Below are 21,774 nucleotides of genomic sequence, written 5' to 3'. Positions count from 1 at the left end.
TAGCAATAAACTAATAAAATATAATGCACTTTACAGACATGTACATGGCATAGATAAAATGCAATATGACTTAAATAATCAGCTGTAATTGGTTTTTTTTCTGGTCTTCATCACTCCGTTCCCTTAGCCAAATCACCTAGTCGAGGTAGAAAAGATGGCGGCCTCTTCGACTAAACCGGGCTTTTTTGTGGTTTTCTTTCGGTTTCTTGCAGCCACCTGTGATCCGGGTACGCTGTCGTCGACCGGGGTGATTCCGTGTTCTAGATGCCCAGTCGGGGAGTATCAACCTTATAGCCAGGCTTCTCACTGTCTTCCATGCCCGGACGGGTCAACGACCCTCGACGCTGGATCTACCAGCGCCAGCGACTGCCGAGGTAAGTAGGTTTGTTATTCTTAAAGGTATACTGTAACACACCTCATCCGCAGTCTGTATTCTAATTCGCCAGTTGATAGTCACGTGGGATGCATTCTTTTTGTGCTGATCCACGTAAACGACGTCATCAGGCATCATTTGTTGGAACTGTTGCCTGCCAGGCATCAGTTCCGAAAAATGATGCCTGCTGACGTCAAAAACGACATTGACGCGTGCTCGGAAAGGAACGTAAACAAAGATGTCGTCTGCGGCCGATCGAAACGAAAGTCGAGAATTTGTTTGGTTTATCCTACTTTCTGAAGAAGAATTGAATGCTCTGGTTTCCAACAAGGACTCGAAACGGACGAAAACTATAATCAAAGGTGCATTGAACGTTCTGAAGTATTGCGATCCTGTTAGGAAAAAACGTTTTTTTACCGAACCACTCCAACATATTACATCATAGGCCTACACGAGACAAGTTTTGTGTATAGTACGTTCTTATGCATGGCTGCGGATGAGATGTGTTACAAAACACATATTGACAGTACAGTCATATGTGGTTGTACATAATAATGTTAGGCAAGTATAGACCCGCGTAAGTGTAGAGATACATCAATGTGTGCGAACAACAAATGTTGTTCTTATGATCAACTTTCATGATTGTTTTTTCTTACACTGAATACAAATGCATCGCGACAAATGCATGGCCGTAAAAATGAAAATATTTATCAACGCACTACTTCATTTTCCATTAGCTATATGTACAGCTGGAACTTATTCGGTGGATGGATTGGCCCCTTGTTACCAGTGTCCGAGAGGCAGCTATCAGCCGAGCAGCTTCCAACGAGAGTGTATAGGGTGTTCAGATGTCAGTAAAACCACGCGTTACCTCGGAAGTACTCTAGCGGTTGACTGTCAAGGTATTGTGGACAGACATAATTTCAATGGTCAAGTCAGGGGATATTTTTGGCTTTAAATATTCTGCAACCAACTTTATTAAAAATCTTAAATGTGATGCATTCATGTTTTCATATGAAGTATTTGTATAGTCATTAAGAGTAGGAGATCGGACGTTGAAGGGTTTACGTTTTTCAGTATTAGGGGTCGAAAGTATACCGGTACAGCGGACGCCATCGCATCTTTTTGTTTTCCCTGCCCGTCTGTGTGTTTTCTGAACACTTTCTCTTACCAGTCTGTAAGCGTTGTTTTCGCCATTAGATATGTTTTGCACCATAGTCGGAACACTTATGTCGGTTGTAATCTTTGGCAGAAATTGACTGGTGTTCAGAAGATCCCTGTATGAACGGAGGCACCTGTCACGGTAACGTGGAGTACTACTATTGTACGTGTACTGCAGGATTCACTGGGCATGACTGCGATGTGAATATTGACGACTGTGATCCTTTGCCGTGCGTCAACGGCGCCACCTGTGTCGACGGCGTTCAGAGTTACAGCTGCGAATGTCCGCCAGGTTTCACCGGTAAGCTGCTCAATCCTTTCCCACCATGGTTCGTCCCACGCAGTCAAGATTTTGGATCCTTTTTACAAGTATAAATGTATTTTTGCATGACTAGTACTGCTCGCCCTGCGGTGACAGATTTACACACGTTGGGTTGGCAAAATCCCGTCGCAAGCTAACTGCTTTATTAATGTGTGTATTATACTACAACCCCAATGTGTATAATAATGTATCATTACATATCGAGTTTTACATTTTGGATAAGGCATCATGGTATTCAGTTTGAGATTTTGGATTCGGTGTCGTGATACATTGGGTTCATATGACATGTCACGTTGATTATCATATGAACTTCCTCAATTACTTTTTCAAGCAAATCGTATCACATGGATTGTCATAAACGGTTGGGTTATTCAGTATAGAGGCAGTACTTCATTGAAGGATAATATTATTGCCTAGTGCCGAAACTCTAAGTTCTCTCCCCTTCGAAGTTGTGGTAAACTTTAGATGATATAATTTCTTCTCTATTACAGGCGTGGACTGCTTCATCGACATTGATGAGTGTGAGAACCAGCCTTGTCACAATAATGCCACTTGTAGAGACAGAGTTAACGGATATGACTGTCTGTGTCAGCAGGGATACGAAGGGGAGCACTGCGAGACGGAAACCGACGAATGCAAACCGGAACCATGCCAAAACGGCGGGACATGTATCGATCTCCTGAACGAGTATCTCTGCACCTGCGCTGATGGTTATACTGGGGTTCGTTGTCAGGCGAAAATCGATCACTGTAGAGCGAAGCCCTGCGCCAACCAGGGCAACTGCACCAATGGCGACAACTCGTACACCTGTACCTGTCCATCCGGGTACGCAGGCGCAAATTGCGAGGTCGATCTTGACTTGTGCCAAGGAGGACCTTGCTTAAACGGCGGAACGTGCCACGACTTAGGTACCTTCTATCGGTGCACCTGCCCGAAAGGCTGGGTTGGAGACAGGTGTGAACAAGAGTACGATTCGTGTTCTCCAAACCCTTGCCAAAACCTCGGAACTTGTACACGCACTTCTGCCACTGCCGGCGACGACTCGAACGGCTTCCGCTGCGCTTGCGCAGCTGGTTTCACCGGCGTAAACTGTGAGATAGACGTCGACAACTGCGCTGAAGAACCGTGCTCCAACGACGCCGAATGCATTGATTTGGTCAACGGTTTCGAATGTATATGTACACCAGGCTTTATAGGAAAGTATAAGTTTTGCCAATTTTGAACAGCACCTAGGCCTGGTCCTCTTTTTATTTTCATATATTCATTTTATTAAAACTTGGCCCATTTCGAAAAGAAGAATTATTAATATCTTATATTTGTTCATGTCCAATGACAAATCAGGTGTCATACGCCCTGTTTCAGACATAACCAGCTCTTCGGTTCTTTACAAACGGAAGTGAACTGCAACTTCTTATGATACAAGCTGCGTGCAATCACCAAATTTACAAAATTCTATCCGTTTACTGCAGTACAGTGCCAATCATTTCTTCCTATATAAACTCTTTGAAGTTTTTGAAAGCTGTCATCAATTCAGAAAAAAGGTCGATCTATGCTGATCAAAACGATTGAAATGATCAAAATTTCCATGAGCTTTGATGAATTTTCACTTGGTTTTGTTCTGCCTGTTTCTTGTTTGTTCTACAGTAACTCAAAAAAAGTCGAAATATCTTATGTTCAACCATAGACCCTCGAGGAAAAACCTGTGCAAGTATACAGTCTCTACGTGCAGGAGTAATGTCCAATAATTGTTGATAACTGGATTCTGGTCCGATGAAAAATTCATGTACAATAATATTACATATGGTAAAACAGGGTATTGTTTTTAAACATAGACAGTGGTCTCCACTGTCCGGAACAGGTCCAGAACAAACATAAATTAATTTCACAAAATCACCAATTGTCCCCGTAAACAATCCTTTCGACGAAGTGGAGTCCCACGGTACCAGATCATATGATCTCAGCTGCTGAAAATTTTATTGACTCCCAGCAATCCTTCACTACACACAATAAGCAACTGAAAAACAAATCCTGCCATCTTTGGTTACAGGTGATAAATGCCAGGAGGAAGTGGACGAGTGCGAGTCTGGACCGTGCAGAAACGGGGGCAGTTGCAGTAATCTCGTGAACGCCTACAAATGCAGCTGTCTGGCAGATTTTACAGGGACCAACTGCGAAATCGCCGTCAGCAGGTGCGACGCCAATCCTTGTAGGAATGGCGGCACGTGCCATGAAGGGGATGGGAATTTTACCTGTACCTGCTCCGTTGGTTTCACAGGTAGGAATGTGCTATAAGTGACCCTTTCCACGACGGGTGAACTTGAAAGTTCCTATACCCGTGAACTTTCAAGTCCATGTTTTCAATTTAAAGTTCACATATCAGTACTGTTATACCACTCTCCGCCTCGTGCCCATTGTTCTAACCATGCTCTCTAATTTCCATAACCGAATATTTTATTATATACCACCTGGCTTTCTTTTGTTTAAAAAGTGTCCGATTTACAAGTTCTTTTGTTTAAAAGTGTCCGATTTACTAGTAAATCGGACAGTTCTTTTGTTAAAAACTGTCCGGTTTACTAGTAAATCGGACACTTTTAAACAAAAGAACTTGTAAAATGGACACTTTTTAAACAAAAGAAAGTCACGTGGCGACGAGTAAAAAACAAACAAATGCGAGACATTATACCAGAAGAAATTTATTTCACCATTAAGTACAGAGTAAAGACACTTTAAAAGAATCACCGGACTGAATTAATTTTGCACGACTGTACATCTCAAAATCAATTACAGGTCATCGTGAAATAACGGTATTGATTGCAAATATCACTTCTGTGTTAAGGTTATTGTTATCACGATCATTCGAAGCTGAAATTTAAGACTTCAAAGTCAGTTGTCAACACTGAATATGGAGATTTCAGTCGCCTTTGGTAAAGTTAAATCTAGCTACAGGCAAACACACACGCAGTACCACAGTCATTGTGGATTTACACGTAATTTTTTTTGTACTTGCAGTTTCTGTTGCGCTTTTCTCTGACGTGGCTGTGTAGCTTGGTCTTCCGATTGTGGCCGTTAGCACTGGCGTGACAGGGGGGACTGTCCTTTTCCATCTTTGGCTTTGGTAGTTGAAGTGCACCGGATACAGCTTTCATTTGTACTCTATCCGCCATATCGATATACGTAGAGCAACTCGGCAATTGCGTGTATGCTGCTCAGAGTTTTCGACCCAAATGAGCAAAGCGTGACTCTAACGTCGACCTGCAAACACCTTTTCACTTCTTTCAACCAACCAATCAATCAAACATAATTCATACAATTCAAATCAAACCAGGTGCTCAACCACGTCACCGCACAACAATAGCAACACATGTCAACTTTGTTTTATCCAATCATGGGTTATTTTTTTATGCTTTCGTTCAACAAGGTGTCGTCAATGTTTTCCTGCCAAAGTTTCAACATGCACTGCACTAAAATTACAAATAAAAACTTTCGGCGTGCAAACAAGGCTCTAAAACTCGGCAAAGTCGTGGTATAACACGGTAAGCGAACTCGTAGTCGGCGGTTTACGGAATTTAACGGTACAGTTTGCCATAAAACTCCTCGGCCCTGCGGGCCTCGGAGTTTTACTGGCAAACTGTACCGTTAAATTCCGTAAACCGCCTCCTACTCGTCCGCTTACCTATAGTTATAGCTCATGACGTTGTCCTGTAAACGGTACGTCGTTTTCTTGGCCTTGCGGTCGTTTGAAATTAAGGTTCGTCGACGTATTATGTATTTGCGGGTTGGCAATCCAGTGAAATATTAGATACAGACTGTACTGTAAGTGCAATCATCATGTATGCTTTTTTGTTTGGTTTTTGTGTTTTTTTCTTATACGTAGGTTACAACTGCGCGTTCTTATTGAGTGCCTGTGATGACCAACCCTGTTTGAACGAAGGTACTTGCTCGGTCGCAGGTGACACGTACTCCTGCAGTTGCAGATCGGGCTATACCGGCATCAATTGCCAGACGAGGGTTGACTGGTGCGAGGATGACGGCACCGTGTGCCAGAATGGTGGAACGTGCCACAACGGTGTCGACTCTCACTCCTGCGAGTGTCTACCGGGCTTTGTCGGTGTTAACTGTGAGGAGGATGTCGCTGTTTGCACACCTGACCTATGTCTTAATGGAGGTATCTGCGAAGACGGTCGGGGTCTCAACTACGCATGCCACTGCGCTCCCGGTTTTGTAGGAAAGAAGTGCCGTATAAACAAAAACGAGTGTCTGTCCTCTCCATGTGTCAACGCAATGGCGTGCACGGACCTGGTGAATGACTATTCCTGCTCCTGCAATGATGGCTGGGCGGGCAAGAACTGCGACGTCAACATCAACGACTGCGAAGGTGTCACCTGCGTCGGCAATGCCTACTGCATCGACATGATCAACGACTACAGATGTGACTGTTCCCCTGGGTTCACAGGGCGAAACTGCGAGACGAACATCGACGATTGCGCCGACCATGCCTGTGCGAACGGCGCCGCTTGCGCCGACGAGGTGAACGGTTATCGCTGTGACTGCCAGTCCGGGTGGCAAGGAACCCTATGCCAGGTGAACAGAGACGACTGCGTCGCAAACCTGTGCGAGAATGGAGCCACGTGTGTGGACGAGCTCAACGGATACCAGTGTGCATGCGCAAATGGCTTCGAAGGGCAGTTTTGCGATGTTAACATTGATGACTGCCAGGACCATGCCTGCCAGAACGCTGCAACATGCATCGACCAAGTAAGTAGAGAGAACTCCAAAATTTGAACTAAAACTCTGAATAGTCCAAAGTACATATGTGTAAACATATTCGTCATAAGATAACTGTATATCTTGCCTCTCTATTTATCAAGCAATTATACTCGCCACTTCCATACCTATTATAAACATGTTTGTTGTCAAACTAGGTTGCCCGTTACTCGTGTCGCTGTCCCTCGGGCTACGAAGGTCCGTTCTGTGAAAATGAGGTTGACGAATGTGAAGTTTATCGACCATGCGAGAATGACGCACAGTGCATCGATGGAATTAATAGCTACACCTGTGCGTGCGCACCCGGTAAGAATGCCGCCAATTTCTGAACTACGACGTAGCCATTGAGACTACACTGAAGAGAAGGGGAGATAGATGGTGTAATCATTGTTATATAGAAATGTGAATAGTTTGTGACTCGCAAAAATGCTGGAGACGTATGTCATTTTGCCAAAGTACATATCGAATTTCAATGATTGAAGTCTACGTCGACATGGAATATCACATGGGCCATGTAACCAATAGGAAGTTTCTGTTATTGAATTAATATGTTCTGGGCTCCGGTTTCACGTTATAGTTAGGACTCACATACACAATGTACCTTTTGGGTCCGCCTTTCAACTGCAACCAAATTTCAAATTTAATTTCCACTGCAAATTTCAGTTTCTTCACAAGCTCTTGTCAACATTGAAATTTCAGGGTTCAGGGGTTCGCAGTGTGAAATTAACATCAACGACTGTTTACCCAATCCTTGCAAAAATGGCGCCAACTGTACCGATGGGACAAACGATTACTTCTGTGACTGTCAAGAGGGATACACGTAAGGTTCATTTTATGTTATACTGATAATTATTTTTGTACAGTTTTTGTGTTCAAAACTGAGAGCTGATGTTCTCGTAGATAAGCTTACGTCACTAGAAAGGTACGTTTCATTTATTTTCAAAAGGCTAGAAAGGTCGCATTTTCTTCTTTTCCACCACTATGGCAAGAAATTTGAGATTCCATGTACCAATAACGCGCTCATCATATGTATCTGTTTGCAAAAAAGTATGAAGGCCAACATAGTCTTGATTGAACAGACAGCACTGCGGGCCGTCATCCGACCGCCCCGACAGAGACTCGCAGTGCAGTCTGGGTAACCAACACTATGAGCCAACAGCGAATTCCGAGGATGTGAAATTGTCCATTATCATCGAACGTTTATCCTTACATTATTTTCAGGGGTAAGACTTGCGAGTCCGATATTGACGATTGCGAAGACAGTCAGTGTGAGAACGGCGCAACTTGCACTGACCTGTTCAACAACTACACCTGTGCATGTGCTCCGGGATTCACTGGAATATATTGTCAGACGGGTAAGTCCAAACATTTAGTAAGAGATATAGAACTACATTGCAAATTTTACCCGAGTTCTAGGCTCGGCGTACATGCTGTGATATGTCAAGTCAGGTCTCACTGACAGAGGATGGGGGACGATCTCAGAGAGTCGTATTCATCGATGAAGATATTTGAATAATTTTCGGTGATATTACACCAAACAGTTCATGTGCCCAGCACAGCTCCTAAAATAAGTAACCCCCTCCTGTTTTGGATATTACTTGCAGTCATGCCGAGTGATTTCGACCTGAAGTTCGTGTCCCACGGAGATGCCGATTACGTTGTTCTCGAAGACGCAGTCTCAAAGGAACTGACAGCTTTCTCATTGAGTGTTTGGATAAGAACTTCTACTGCCAACACCGCCATCTTCTCGTATCACAACGGCAATGCAACTGACCTTGGAGACAAGGCACTGAGTTTTGAAAATCCAGCGGATCTGAAGCTGTATATTGGAAAGTACGTTGGAATGTTGCTCGCCAAATGATGGATTCAGTGCGCTGTACTTGTCCCCGGGGTAGTTCGAATACCCGTTGATGCGATGCAAAGCCAAATACATAATTATAACATTAAGCTTTGTGTTTTCTGTTTCTGTTTCTAAGAATTTTACACATAATTGGTCAAAAAGAGTAGGGTTTTGCCCAGATTTAATTTGTTTGCATTTTGCAGTTAAAGGGAAACCGCCGTCGGAACTGCGCCTGCGAGTTTCTTGTTTGCAAACGATGTATTTCGTGCACGATATCTAGATGCATCTCATCATCATGGCTGTATCATTTAAATTATACGATGTAGATTATGACATACATGCTTTAACTTTCATCAATCACCATCGTACCTTGGATATAGTGTTTACATTGGTCGTATGAATCCCATACGATGTTTGAGCGCAGTTCCGACGACTGTATCCCTTTAAGTGTTTTTTTGTTAGCGAGTTCAGTATTCTGAAAAGTGACCACAATGGTTCAAACTCTTATTGTTTATTCCGTGCCATGTTTTCGGTTTTCGTAACCTTCGAATTTTGGTGATATCACCGAATTCAATTTACTTGCAATTCTGTACTGAGAGAAACATCGCAAGTACAACAACTTTTGTCACACTGAGTGAATTTTAATTCTCAAGTAAAATCGTTAAGCTTGTTCCTAATAATCGTCTATCCTTTTGCAGCGAGGTGCTATCAACGGGTACTTCTGTTAATGACGCAAAATGGCATCACGTGCTGGTCACGTGGGCAAGCCAAGACGGGTCGTGGACGCTGTACAGAGATGGAAATTTACAGGGAAGCGGAAACAGTTTCCAGAGCGGCCACGTCATACCGAGTGGTGGAACCATCACATTGGGACAGGATCGCGGTAAGAAAATGTCTAACAACCAGGTGCGACCAACGAAGCTATTCGTGCGTACAAAAAGGTTTTCGTGCGCATTTTTTTCACCGGGTGGGCAAATTTAACAATGATCAATAGGTGGGAAGAAGAAAGTCAATTTTCACCGCTTGTAGGGAAGAAATTTCAGTTTTGACAATGGCAATTTCTGACAGTGGATACCGAAAATAGGGCGAGGAATGTTGTGGCTGTACTTCCAAGAAGAATAAGAGCGGAACTTAGAGGGGAGCAATGCTCCAAGGTTGAAATGGTAATTGCCTGCAGAGTTGATTTGAGTCGCCACACATGCATCAATGAAATGTACATGTGGGTACATCTGATGAACAGAAGGGAACTGTCAGTGATGGGGAGAGGGCTGTAGTGGGTAGCTTGAACTCTTGTGGGGAGTTGGGAGCGGGAAGACCGCAGATAGAGGGAAGTTGGCATTATAATTCAGTGGGAAGGCATGCTTTTCGCATACTAAGCCGGTTGGAGGGCAGTTACGAACACCTTCACATTCCCCTTCAGATTATAAGATCAAGGTCAAAAATATGTTAAATCACAACATCGGCTTTAGAAACTTGTTTTCTGGTGATTTTGTAAAAAAATGAATTTACCAATGTGCTGCACCTGAGCAACAATATTTTGCCTCGATTTTTTATCTCCAACGCCTTTTCCATCGATAATGATCGGCGAATATAAAGAAGCCTACTGACCGGTGCCATGTTTTCCAACCCGCAGATTCTGCAAGTACTAGTGCCAACCCGTCCTTTGTTGGCGACATGCACGGTCTCCATTTGTGGGATTTTGCACTAGCAGGTGACTTGATTCGACACACGAGTTACAGTTGCCATTCCAGCATTCGTGGGAATGTACGAGCATGGCCCGACTTTGCCCGAGGTCTTGTCGGGACAGTCCTCGATGTCTCTCCATCCGTATGTGACGGTAAGAGCACCTCACTGGAATCACTGAAATTGCTGTTATTGTTCATCAAGAGAAATAGTTGTAACTTTTGACAACATTTTCATAACTTTGTTTAAATAAAGCAAAACATCTTGTGCGAAGAAGCTCTATTTTACAATAAGGAGAAAAAAACCAAAGGCAAATACATTGGAAAGTACTGTTGCAACTAATAACATTTTAAGGATATCATTAGATGAAACAACAGTCAGAGCTGCGCACGCTGCATGATCGCCCAAACCACAGATACCGTCTATCCCCAAAGCATAGACCTCAAGTGTCTATAAGTATAACGTAATGACCGAACAAAGTATAACTGCTATGTGGAGATGCCCAACCTGTGGAGGAGCGCTGACTTGTACCGGAAAGGACCAGTATATTGGCAAATTCAGTGTCATACTATTTTTTTCTAAAAGTCGAGGTGTTTTATTTCTGAAGAAACATGTAGAGGCACACGAATAAAGTTAGAGACGAGCAATATTCTTTACTAGTACATAATTAGAGCATTCACAGGTGGCCATATTTATAGTAGAAGAGGGTCCTTTGCAGATATGTACAGGGTCTTTAACACGTTATGTCCCATTAGACCTCTGGAACTGTTCACTTTTTTCTTTTTGCCCAGACTTTGATGAATGTTTTAGCGGTCCCTGTGAGGAGGATAGTACATGCATCGATGAACTAGGCTCGTTTTCCTGCGTATGTCCCGGCGGTTACACTGGTAAGCGTTGCCATATCAACATCGACGACTGCAATGGTCACCTGTGTCAGAATGGCGGACGGTGCGTGGACGGGATCATGAACTACACCTGCGCATGTGCCAACGGTTTCTATGGTTACTACTGTGAACAAGAGGAAAGTAAGTTTAGAATGGAGCACATTGCACTATCTCTTTATGTATCTGTGCCATAACGCATTCGATATTAAAGCCGTACGAAGATTTACGAGCATGACAAGTAAATTGAAAAAACGACTTGTTTGAATTACAAGGTAGAATGTGCTTCGTGAACAGAATTCGTACAACTTTTACAATACTCTTTTGGTCTACCACTTGTTGGGGCTCATTTCGAAGCTCTTGGAGTAAATTAATTTTATTATTCATATTTTGTCAAGCGAATTTCTAACTAGACTTCTCTTTCCTTCAGTAATCGCTCGATGGCAAAAATGGTCGCCGTGGAGCGCTTGCAGTGTAACGTGCGGCGGAGGAATGCGCAGCCGCCATAGATTCTGCGACGTTCCGCCGGCCGAGGAGGAGGACGTTGTTGATTGTGTGGGCAGTGCAAACGAGACGGAATCTTGTAACATAGAGAACTGTCCAGGTACGTAAACCAATCCTTATCGACCCAATAGTCATCGTTATGTTCGTAACAAAAAATCAAATTTACTGTCTAGGTGTCAAGTTTTACCCATGAGACTTTATATACAACTTTTTCGTTTTTGTCAAGTTTTCTTCCAAGAAATTGGCATTGAAATTTTCTCAAACCATTCCACCGTTGCATGTAGAATGTGTTGAATTGAGAAGCCCTCGCCACGGAGTCATTCGATGTGAGGTCAACAACACGGGTGAACACGAGTGTGTCATCGAATGCGATCCGGGCTATGAGATCACAGACTACGTGTATTCTGCGTATTTCTGCGGACCTAGTACCAGCTATCTCTGGAATCATCAAACGCATCAGAATCCAAGGGCAGATCTACCTAATTGTGCAGGTACGCATCACACATGTACTTCAACAGACTGAAGTAATCACATACAGATTTTGGTGCGTTCGGTAGCTTAATTTATCTCAATATATTGTTTTCATGCCGTGAAAACGGAAATATTGCGCGCAGGGATCTACAGTATTTTATTTTGGTAATTTGCACGAGATTCAGTTGTAACCGTGGATAGTAGTGTCATCGGCTCGGATATGTTTTACTCCACTCCCCGCTCTCTTTGTCTGTCTATCTATCTATCTATCTATCTATCTATCTATCTATCTATCTATCTATCTATCTATCTATCTATGTCTATCTGTCTGTCAGTCTATCTATATGTCCATCTATCTACCTGTGTATCCTTCCTGACCACCTGTTTGACTATTTTTTGTCTGCACAAAAACTCTAACTGTTACTTTAACCTCAATGTTGACAGAACAACTTATCCCAGCCGTACAGAAAACTGATATGATGGTTCGTATCCCTGAATACAATTGTGAAAACAGCGACGACCAAACCAAAGTCAGCACGGCTGTGGATGCCATGCTTCAAGAAAACGGCGAGGAGCTGTACTGTCTGGAGTCTGGAGACTGCAGGATTGACGGCAGCCCACAGGTCTTCAACTGCGAACACCAGGACCGCAAGAAGCGCCGCGACGCTACGGTCGACGAGGGCACTTACGTGTCATTCGCCCTGGCCTTCGACATACCGGAGGAGTTTCAGAGTAGCGTGCTGCCAGAGGGCGGAGAAAACGAGGACAGCTTCGATATGTTTGCAAAAGCCCTTTTGCTTCTCTACTACGCCAAGGACGTGATGAAAAACATGACAGAAGATGGTATGCTGGCTGTGACTATCGATGGAACTGACTATGGTTTAGATCCGACACATTCTACGATGCCAACGTCTTCACCTGTAGGCCGGGCTCCATCGCGAGTCTAGCCGAATTCGGCCACTGTGGTGAGCTAATCAGCATTCTTCTCTTACGTACACAGAAGGTAAAATTCTGTGATAAGTTCGGCGGAATAGATTTGGCCACTAGAGGGCGAAAACAGGTTTTTCTGTATCACCCCCACCCTTATGATTTGTATCCTGGCCCAGTTGTTCAGTGACAAATCTTGCAATTAAGTGTCTAAGGAGCACAATCGAAGGATATTTCAACACTTGCTTATTTAGTTTCTCGTACATGTAACATAATCAGGCTTACAAGTCTTACTCATGAACCCTATATTAAAGAACGGACCTCAATACTGTCCCTAGTCGCAGCAGTGAGATAAACTTTTCATTGGCTATCATCAAGTATTGAGTACAACTGTGGCCAGAAATTTGGGTAGGTTGTTGTCATTTGATATTTTCTCTCGCTCCTCCTTGCATCAACAGTGTTGTGTCCAGTGGGTACATACTACGCCAACCAATCATGTTACCCCTGTGACGTCGGCTTCTATCAGGAAATGGAAGGCCAGAGCAGTTGCGTTCAGTGTCCCAATGGTATGACAACGCTGCAGACTGGGTCTACACAGTTGGATCATTGCTATGGTAATAACTACACATTTATTTCGTATTTCGACGCGAATATATTTCTCAATACTATGCAAACGTCACAATATCATATAAAGTACCCCCTTTTATACCACACTCGTGCACTGATATGCACACGTACACACACGGAATGTGTGTGTGTGTGTGTGTGTGTGTGTGTGTGTGTGTGTGTGTGTGTGTGTGTATTTATTTTCGTCTGATGATCGCTACAGAGAGCACATGTAGCTTGAAACTCTGAGTAACGCCCAAGTCCTGTTTATATATTATATATATATATATATATATATATATATATATATATATATATATATATATATATATATATATATATATGTACATACATACACACATACATACATATACATATACATATACACATACATACATACATACATACATACATACATACATACATACATACATACATACATACATACATACATACATACATACATACAAAAACACGTGTATAATTTCAGGTTACGCTGTCGAATGGGTCATAATTATATTACTTTACATTTTGCTCTTTTTTGATAGCCATTGACGGTTCAAGTACACCTGCGACCGACGGTGAGTGATGATACAAATGAAATAACCATAAGAAGAATCGAATTATACATTGAAATCTGCCTTTACAAACACCTCTATCATCAACACTTATAAAGGCAGAATATTTTCGAACGAAATGTTCCTAGGCCTTTAGCTTGATTGCCCAATCATGTTTTTGATGAATTAAGTCCTATTGACTTGATTTGAATGGAATTTCTAAAGGTCTTCGTGGTATGCATGTTTTAAAGTGTTTCATCTCATTTTCGTGCATCGACCCATTGTCCAAAGTAAAGATTGACAATGTATTTTCTGTAGATGGCGATGAGGCTGAGGACGATTCCTGGCAACTTATTGTGATTATCGTCAGCGCCGTAGTTATTGTTGTCGCACTGGTTGCAGCTATACTGGTTATTCAGTAAGTACTCTTTACTTGCCCTTCGACTCACAGACTGTAAAGTTTCCTTGCTTTCCTTGTGAGATCAAAATTGCCTGGAAATAATTGTGTAACCAATGTCTGAAATCACAGTCTGATGACAAATAGCAATTCGCGATTCCATGCTTCATACAAACGATTTTTAGTTTTATTTGCAATGTGAATGGAGTTATTGAACGCCGGGAAATGCCCTATGTGTTAAACGGGGTGTCGTGATTCCTCAATATCGATCTGACTTGTGTACTAGGAAGATACAGAACCAGACGCCTATCTTTGATAAAGCCATTGTGAGGGTGTACGGTATCTGTTGCAAAACGCCACATTTCGCGGAAAAGTCTTCGTACCCAGAGGTCAAGTGCTGTAGTTTAAACATTTTTTAACAAATAATCTTCCTTTTCAAGCAAAGTATACTCTTGTCGTGAAAGTGTAGTTTTAACATCTCCGGGGTTATTTCTGTATAGCCGTCATATACCAAATGTTTCGTCAGAAGTTGAAAATTTGGCTCCCAACCCGTTTTTTGCATTTTCACCAAATGTTAAAGGTAGAAATGAAACTTATTTTTGCATTTCTTTGTTTTCCAGACTACGTTTGCGAAGGCGTGGCTGTTTCAAGGTACGCAATGAACCACACGTTCGAGACCCAGAGCAAAAGTATCAGCTCGTGGAAAAGGAGGGCGCTCCTGCAACCGGTAATGAGAAGCTGATGACGTCAGACCGCGGCGCCTCGCCGATAGGCTCAATCCCGGCGGATGTCAAATCGCAAGCAGACATTATTCGTAGGCCATCCCGAGTATCGATAACCACCATAAGTAATCCGGACCTGCTGAAATCATCCATCGAGAAACCAATCCTGCCGCCCATCAGTTAAAGAGACAACAACCGCAGCTTTTTTAATGATATTGTTATTGATCTTTATTTCATTCAAACAAACACGTTCTTTTTCTTCTCCCCGATAATATTAACCAATATCAAGGCAATTGTGTGTATTATCACAGGGGCTCAGAAGTGGCTATTTAAATCAACATAACAGCGTTTTTCTTTCTTTTTCAATGTTACAAATAAATCAGCTGAAGAGCACAACATTTGTGTGGCTGTCTTTTGTGTAGCTTGTATTGGCATGTATAGTGCGCCCTCAATGGGGAATGTGATCATATGTAAATACGACCTTTAGGGAGCATTCGTTATTTACGGGGAGGGGGGGGTTGGTGGAATTTGAGCGACAAATGAAACGTAAAAAGCGACCCCCCCTCCAAATCAGATTTCTAAAATTTGACCCCCCCTCAATTCATCAATTGTAAAATGTGACCCCCCCCCATGAAAAAAAAATTTCATCAGATTTGATTCACTAACCCTTCGCACCCTGGGGCCCTGGGCTGAAAAAGTTTCCTCACATACTAGAGAATCAACATTTTTGGTGAAATGCCAAATCAAATTTTTTGCACACACATGAACTTGTAATCGCTCTAGTCTAATCAAGTACACTAATATCAATAATCAAGAGTTGATAAATATACAGATTTACCTAGTTTTATATTGGAAAAATATTATTCATAGTTTCCATATAGACAAGATAGTGAATCAACATTTCGGTGACATTCGAAAATCAAATTTCTTGCACAAACATCCACTTGTTACCACCCTAGTCTAATCAAGTAAATTAATATCAATATCAAGCGTACATAAATACACAGATTTAACTAGTTTTATATTGGAAAAAAATTATTCATAGTTTCCCCTGACAAGATAGTGACTTAACAATTCGGTGAAATTCCAAAATCAAATTTCTTGCCCACACATGCACTGGTAACTACCCTAGTATTATCAAGTACATTAATATCAATAATCAAGAGTCTATAATACACAGATTTAGCTAGTTTTGTATTTAAAAGAAATTATTCATAGCTTCTCATAGATTATGTATGGAGGACCTGTGTATTTTCTATTTTGCCTGGGAGTTCTTGTGTGTTATCACTGTATACCTAGGGAGTCCAAGACGGGAACTTTTCAGAGAGTGTTTTACGTTGCATGCTGCACTGGCACTGGAAGGTTTGAGTGTCAGCGTGTGCTTTTTTAAGTCAGATATTTCTCTATTTTGAGTCTTACTCAAGTCAGCAGATATGTAAAGAAACCGGTGAGTGGCAGAGATCGAATTTTATGCGGATCGGACTGTTTATTTAAACCCTACGCCATCCTCTACTTTAGTTGATGGAACGAACATTGCTCACACAAGTGAAAGCCGTGCCGTATATTTGCAATATACGCACTGCACGCTAAGATGATAATATCACCACAAGTTGAAAGCTGATCTTTCTGCAGCAAATTGTGTGTTAACTGTGAACTTTATTCCGTTTATGAGTTCAGTCAGATGTCTGAGATTGTCATGATAACATTATTTATGATCGTTCCACTGAACTTTTGTCGATGTGCGGAGTTAGCAGAGGAAGACTTCAGATTAGTTCGGCATGTCCCGACCGGAAGTGTAAACAAAGATCTAACTTCTAAGATGGCTGCTCCCGTGGTAGCTGAACTGGACGCTGCTTAGCAGTGAATTGCGTGTGTTGTCGCCGACTTTCATGTGCAGACATTACACGGGACTTACAATTGTGCTCATCATCGAACATTAGTTAAAGTCGCGTGTGAACTATTTGTGTTTCCCAGCCGCGTGGTCAAGTCTGAGGTACCTCTGCGGTTGTTTTCCATAGAAATTGTTAAGCATTTAGAAATGGTTTGAACAGAGTTTTTGTTCTGAAAGTGTGACTCCTGCCGTCGGGAGGTCGATCAGTACGGTTACTGTTACCATGGAGTAACATTTATAGTTTTGAAGTACGGTTTTACTATTTTATATGTACACCCCGATATTTGACACAATATAGTAATACAGAAGTTGTTTGTTACATTATGACTGTGTGTTGGTTCCTCATTTCATGCCCCATGCTGTGTAGCCCTGCGTACAGGTGTGTGCACGTGTGTTCCCAGCATTATATGGCCTCTACCAAAGCCCTGCAATGGTCTTTGAACAGACTTGAGGTCTCTGCGGCCTGGATCTGGACCGCAATGAAGACTAAACGGTCTTTTGGCCGAAATTCTGCTCTATTGGGGCAAAATCCTTTCCCTGCCTACCTTTACCTCCTAACCAATCCAGAAAAGATGCGATTGACTTCTCCTAACGTCCAAAACCGCTCATTTTCTGAAACATAACATACTCGACAAGTTGTTTACCCATGGAGATCCCCATTTTGAATCTCGCTGCAGAGACCCCAGTTATCTCCACAGACCGTTGCCGGGCTGTGGTGGAGGCCGTATACGCCAGGAACACACGTACAGACCTGTACTCAGGACTACATGCTTTGTTGCTGCTCTAGAGAGGTTAACGCCAGTCTCGGACTTGTTGGCCCTGCTAGAGAAATAAATTGGCTGAGCTTCGGTCGGTTATTATTCTGCCGTCTCGAAACATCGGTTACACAAGCAACATTTCAGTGAAATTCCAAAGTCAATTTTGTTCTCCATAACTCAATACAAACCTTTGTAAAATTTGACCCCCCTTCAATCATTGATTGTAAAATTTGACCCCCCCCTAAAAAGCGGTTTTGTAAAAGTCAACCCCCCCCTGATTTCCACCAACCCCCCCCTCCCCGTAAATAACGAATGCTCCCTTAGTTCCGTGACCTCTAGCCAATTCCTCTGGCCATGCCTACTGGCCATGCGTACAGACGTCGCTGTGTTTACTGTACTAATATTTCACAGTAAGCATAGCGAGGGCAGGGCAGGAAGTAGGCATGGCTAGAGGTCACGGAACTAAAGGTCACATTTACGAGGACGCACTATACATGCCAATACAAGCTAGACAAAAGACAGCTACACAAGTGTTGTGCTCTTCAGCTGGTTTATTTGTAACATTGGAAAAGAAAGAAAAACGCTGTAATATTGACTTAAATAGCCACTTCTGAGCCCCTGTGGTTATTATGATATCTCTGAACTGAGTTCAATTGTCAAAAAATAACATCAGACGTCACTGATAACTTCATCATTCTGGAGTAGAAGAAGAAAAGTGTATATTACAACAATAGAGCCAGAAAAAGTAATTTACAACACACACAACGTTCAGCTGATCAACATTTACAGAAATGCTGCGCCAGGAAAATATCTTCATTCGTTTCAGTGCTACGACAAATAAGACCCGTTTTTTAAAAATTTTGTGTATATTATGCCTTTCTCTAGCGCTCAGCGTTGATTGTAGAGTGATTTTACGGTGACATTAGAACTCACACCAAGTCGTCAAAGACACGGCAACTTTGATTTCTTCCTGCTCTCAGTGATGTGATCAACTCTGGCTAGCTGATAGAGTTCAATACCTTTAACATTCTTAACTCAGCTTTAGATTTTAAAATTTGAACTAGTGCGTATAGATACAAAACCCGAAATAATTTTGTAGACTTTTGAAGATGAATTTCTGTCGAAAACCAAATGATTTAATAGCACCCCTTCGTATTAGGCAACGAAAAAAACAATTTCTGAAGGCAAGCAAATTGTTCCAAATCTCAATGCTCATCCTAAAACTGCTAATTTTTGAATTTCTAGATATTTGAACTTTTCATCTCGTAGACGCACACAATGCGCAATTAATGTAGATGAACTTAAATGGTTAATCATAAAATGTACATGGTACCCTTTTAACTGTATAATTTGCTCGATAGTGTATGATACAGTACTATTATTTCCTGATTGATGGCATTTATTCTCGATATGTCATACATGCATACATCTCTGAAAACACTTAAACATCGCTTGAGACTATTTTTGTCAATACATGATACGTATACGTTACCTGAGAAATTACTTCAACCAAAAAGGCAACACAGATCTACCCTTCGAATTGACGACAGCTGGAATTTCAAGGTTCCATATTGTTATTTTTTGCTTCGGTCAGTTTGTTATTCAGGAATATATATGTTCCCGCTTTCTTGTAGTGCCATCAGTGGAAAGTGACTGCGGAAACCACGTATTCAAGCAAATAAATAGCTCTCGCTGTTTGCCATAATCATATATCTAGGTCTGGAATTTTCAATGACCCTCAATCGATAACGGTGTGAGATATGGTGTTCGAATGAATAAATTAAAGCACTATAATTTCGAGTTAAGGAGTAATAACCGTTAGCCATCCGAAACTTCTTACTGACAGCAAATCTCGCCGTTTGCAATTCAAACAATAAGCTTATATTAGGCACGACACTTCAGATGCGATGAAAATTATGGTCAGCTTCATTTTTTGTATGCAGGGTAACCTTGAGGTATAAAAGCAACTTGTAGGTGTCACACCGCAAAACAATTTTCATTTTTAGGCGAAAACTGAGATCCATTTTCTTCTATAGGCCTGAGATTTTATTCACAAGACCAAAGCAAACATTTTCGTCCGAGCACAGACCCCTGTGTGTACATTTACATGTAATATATTCTTGTGTAACCCGGTCCTGGTGCCAATCATGGTATACCGACGCCATTACATCACGACTTTAGGGTTTTACAAGTATTGTTATTGTTACCATTTAAGAGTTCCGATGAAATGTAGTCACAACTTTTTAGTCTCTCAAGATTTGCCATGTTAGAATTGTATTTTAAGGTGTAATCGTGTTTGTCAAAATTAAACAACTTTTTCCTTCTTCTTCAACAAGTGTACATAAGATTTTAGATCATACCTGTATGGTATGCTTTGTTATGAACAAATGTACGATTTTAAGAAATTTAATAAACTAGTTTTTGCACGATTTATAAATCCATGAGTTTTTTTCCGAATCCGTCACCGTAGATACTATGTTTGATGTTTACGTGAGAGACAAATGGTCTTTAGGTCCTCTTTCCGACCTCCTCCTCCTAAGTGGGATGTACTTGATGGTGGACTTGTGGATCCATAAAGATACACGTAAACCTTACAGGCGATCTTGACTCTCACTCTGAACTCTAAATCCCTTCAAAATTCGGCTGATTTGATGTTTACGAGGGGTACGCGACATGTTCGCTTGCTGATTTCAGGTACGGGGCCTAATAGAAATCTTGCCTATGCGTATATTAGAAGGTGGTGTTTATGAAACGTGAATTCATGGAACTTATTGTCAGAGAGAGAATCAAGTTAACGCAGTAAGAGTTTTATGTGTCCATGGTATTTTGTTATGTATAATCATATGACGATTGTGCGGATTTACAACCTTAATAGTGTTGGCTATGAACCCAATATTTTCCCGTGTCCCACCGCTGTATTGCCCTTTCACGGTTCGTAAATGGATGCGCACGAAAAGTTGAACAACTTTTTGATGACGGTTTATTTCTGTCTTGAAGTTCAATATATATCGTCCTATCGGCCCCTAAATCTCTTGCCTGCAGCATGGATTCAGTCATCGCAGTCATATAAACGAAGGATGACAGACGTCACAACGAGAACAGGTCTGTTACTTGTCGTCGACTCGGAGCTGGTCAAACCAATGCATGCAATGTGGTTCTGAATCACAGTGTTTTGTCTTTGTAAGCTACGCGTCCCATTTTAGTTAGGTCAAATATTAACTCTTGTGTATTCTACACAGGGAAGATAACGACAAAAACGTGACGGATGCGGTAAAACAAGTCCACGGCTATCTGGTGTCACGGGTGACAGTGTACTGCACGTGAGCATTGAACAGGAAAGCACCGACATAAAAGAATCATGGAAAACTTTATTTACTGGAAAACTCATCCCTGTGAGGACCAAGACTCCGCCATTTCAGTGTTTCCCCATTAAACGTATATCTGACTTGTGTCGAAAGAGAAATCAGGTTCACCTTGCCCGTATGGTAAAGCCACACCGATAAACTGATTCGTGTGTTCCAAAAAGATGTATGTATTTAACATTTTGGTCATGAAGTTGCAACTTCTACAACACAGTATTCAAAGATCACGAGTCTTCATAATTCATCCATAATTGAGTGTGTTCATGGATTAATGTGAAATGTTTGTATTTAACATACATCTTGAGCTGCTAGATGTTAATCATCAGACATCGAAACTTGACTTGCTGAAGTGTGTGAATCTGTTGCCAGAGCGTCAAACTTGCTTGGATAGAGAGAATATGAAATAGTTGTTCGTCAGTCAATTTAGACCGCGAAAAGAAATATTGTAAATAGCGATGATTTTGGTTCGTGAAAGGAGGCGATATACTTTTGTGGTGACCCATCGTGACTAACAATTGTTCAAAGCATACGCGTTGCATGTATGAACACACATTC

General features: G+C 41.8%; 2 protein-coding genes across 2 annotated transcripts in view; both read left to right on the top strand.

Moving 5' to 3' along the window:
• LOC139132239 (uncharacterized) overlaps positions 1-6,099 on the top strand; it is a 43,904-nt gene extending 37,805 nt beyond the window's left edge. Inside the window, exons 29-34 of the mRNA XM_070698628.1 lie at positions 213-374; positions 1,626-1,835; positions 2,348-3,028; positions 3,904-4,131; positions 5,731-5,990; positions 6,082-6,099. Coding sequence (XP_070554729.1) covers positions 213-374; positions 1,626-1,835; positions 2,348-3,028; positions 3,904-4,131; positions 5,731-5,990; positions 6,082-6,099 — 1,559 coding nt within the window. The remainder of the gene's footprint in view (positions 1-212; positions 375-1,625; positions 1,836-2,347; positions 3,029-3,903; positions 4,132-5,730; positions 5,991-6,081) is intronic.
• On the top strand, positions 213-20,294 carry LOC139131500 (fibropellin-1-like). The gene is made up of 20 exons (XM_070697583.1): positions 213-374; positions 1,111-1,275; positions 1,626-1,835; positions 2,348-4,131; positions 5,731-6,611; positions 6,779-6,926; positions 7,320-7,440; positions 7,842-7,975; positions 8,225-8,453; positions 9,159-9,343; positions 10,094-10,297; positions 10,935-11,168; positions 11,455-11,628; positions 11,813-12,019; positions 12,444-12,964; positions 13,385-13,540; positions 14,081-14,113; positions 14,408-14,507; positions 15,107-15,529; positions 18,531-20,294. The coding sequence occupies exons 5-15, from the start codon at positions 6,138-6,140 to the stop codon at positions 12,944-12,946; spliced, it is 2,613 nt and encodes an 870-aa protein (XP_070553684.1). The 5' UTR covers positions 213-374; positions 1,111-1,275; positions 1,626-1,835; positions 2,348-4,131; positions 5,731-6,137; the 3' UTR covers positions 12,947-12,964; positions 13,385-13,540; positions 14,081-14,113; positions 14,408-14,507; positions 15,107-15,529; positions 18,531-20,294.
• The last annotated feature ends 1,480 nt before the right edge of the window (positions 20,295-21,774 follow it).

The sequence above is a fragment of the Ptychodera flava genome, chromosome 4 (genome assembly GCF_041260155.1).
Source record: "Ptychodera flava strain L36383 chromosome 4, AS_Pfla_20210202, whole genome shotgun sequence".
In the NCBI taxonomy this organism is placed as follows: domain Eukaryota; kingdom Metazoa; phylum Hemichordata; class Enteropneusta; family Ptychoderidae; genus Ptychodera; species Ptychodera flava.
This window is presented reverse-complemented; position numbering and strand designations above follow the sequence as displayed.

What these genes read in the sequence shown, in the direction of transcription:
- LOC139131500 (XM_070697583.1), top strand. Translation starts at nt 6,138, where the DNA reads ATGGCGTGCACGGACCTGGTGAATGACTATTCCTGCTCCTGCAATGAT. An exon ending in CTGAAGCTGTATATTGGAAA is followed by an intron (nt 8,454 to 9,158) that starts GTACGTTGGAAT and finishes ATCCTTTTGCAG; the next exon opens with CGAGGTGCTATCAACGGGTA. An exon ending in AGATCTACCTAATTGTGCAG is followed by an intron (nt 12,020 to 12,443) that starts GTACGCATCACA and finishes CAATGTTGACAG; the next exon opens with AACAACTTATCCCAGCCGTA.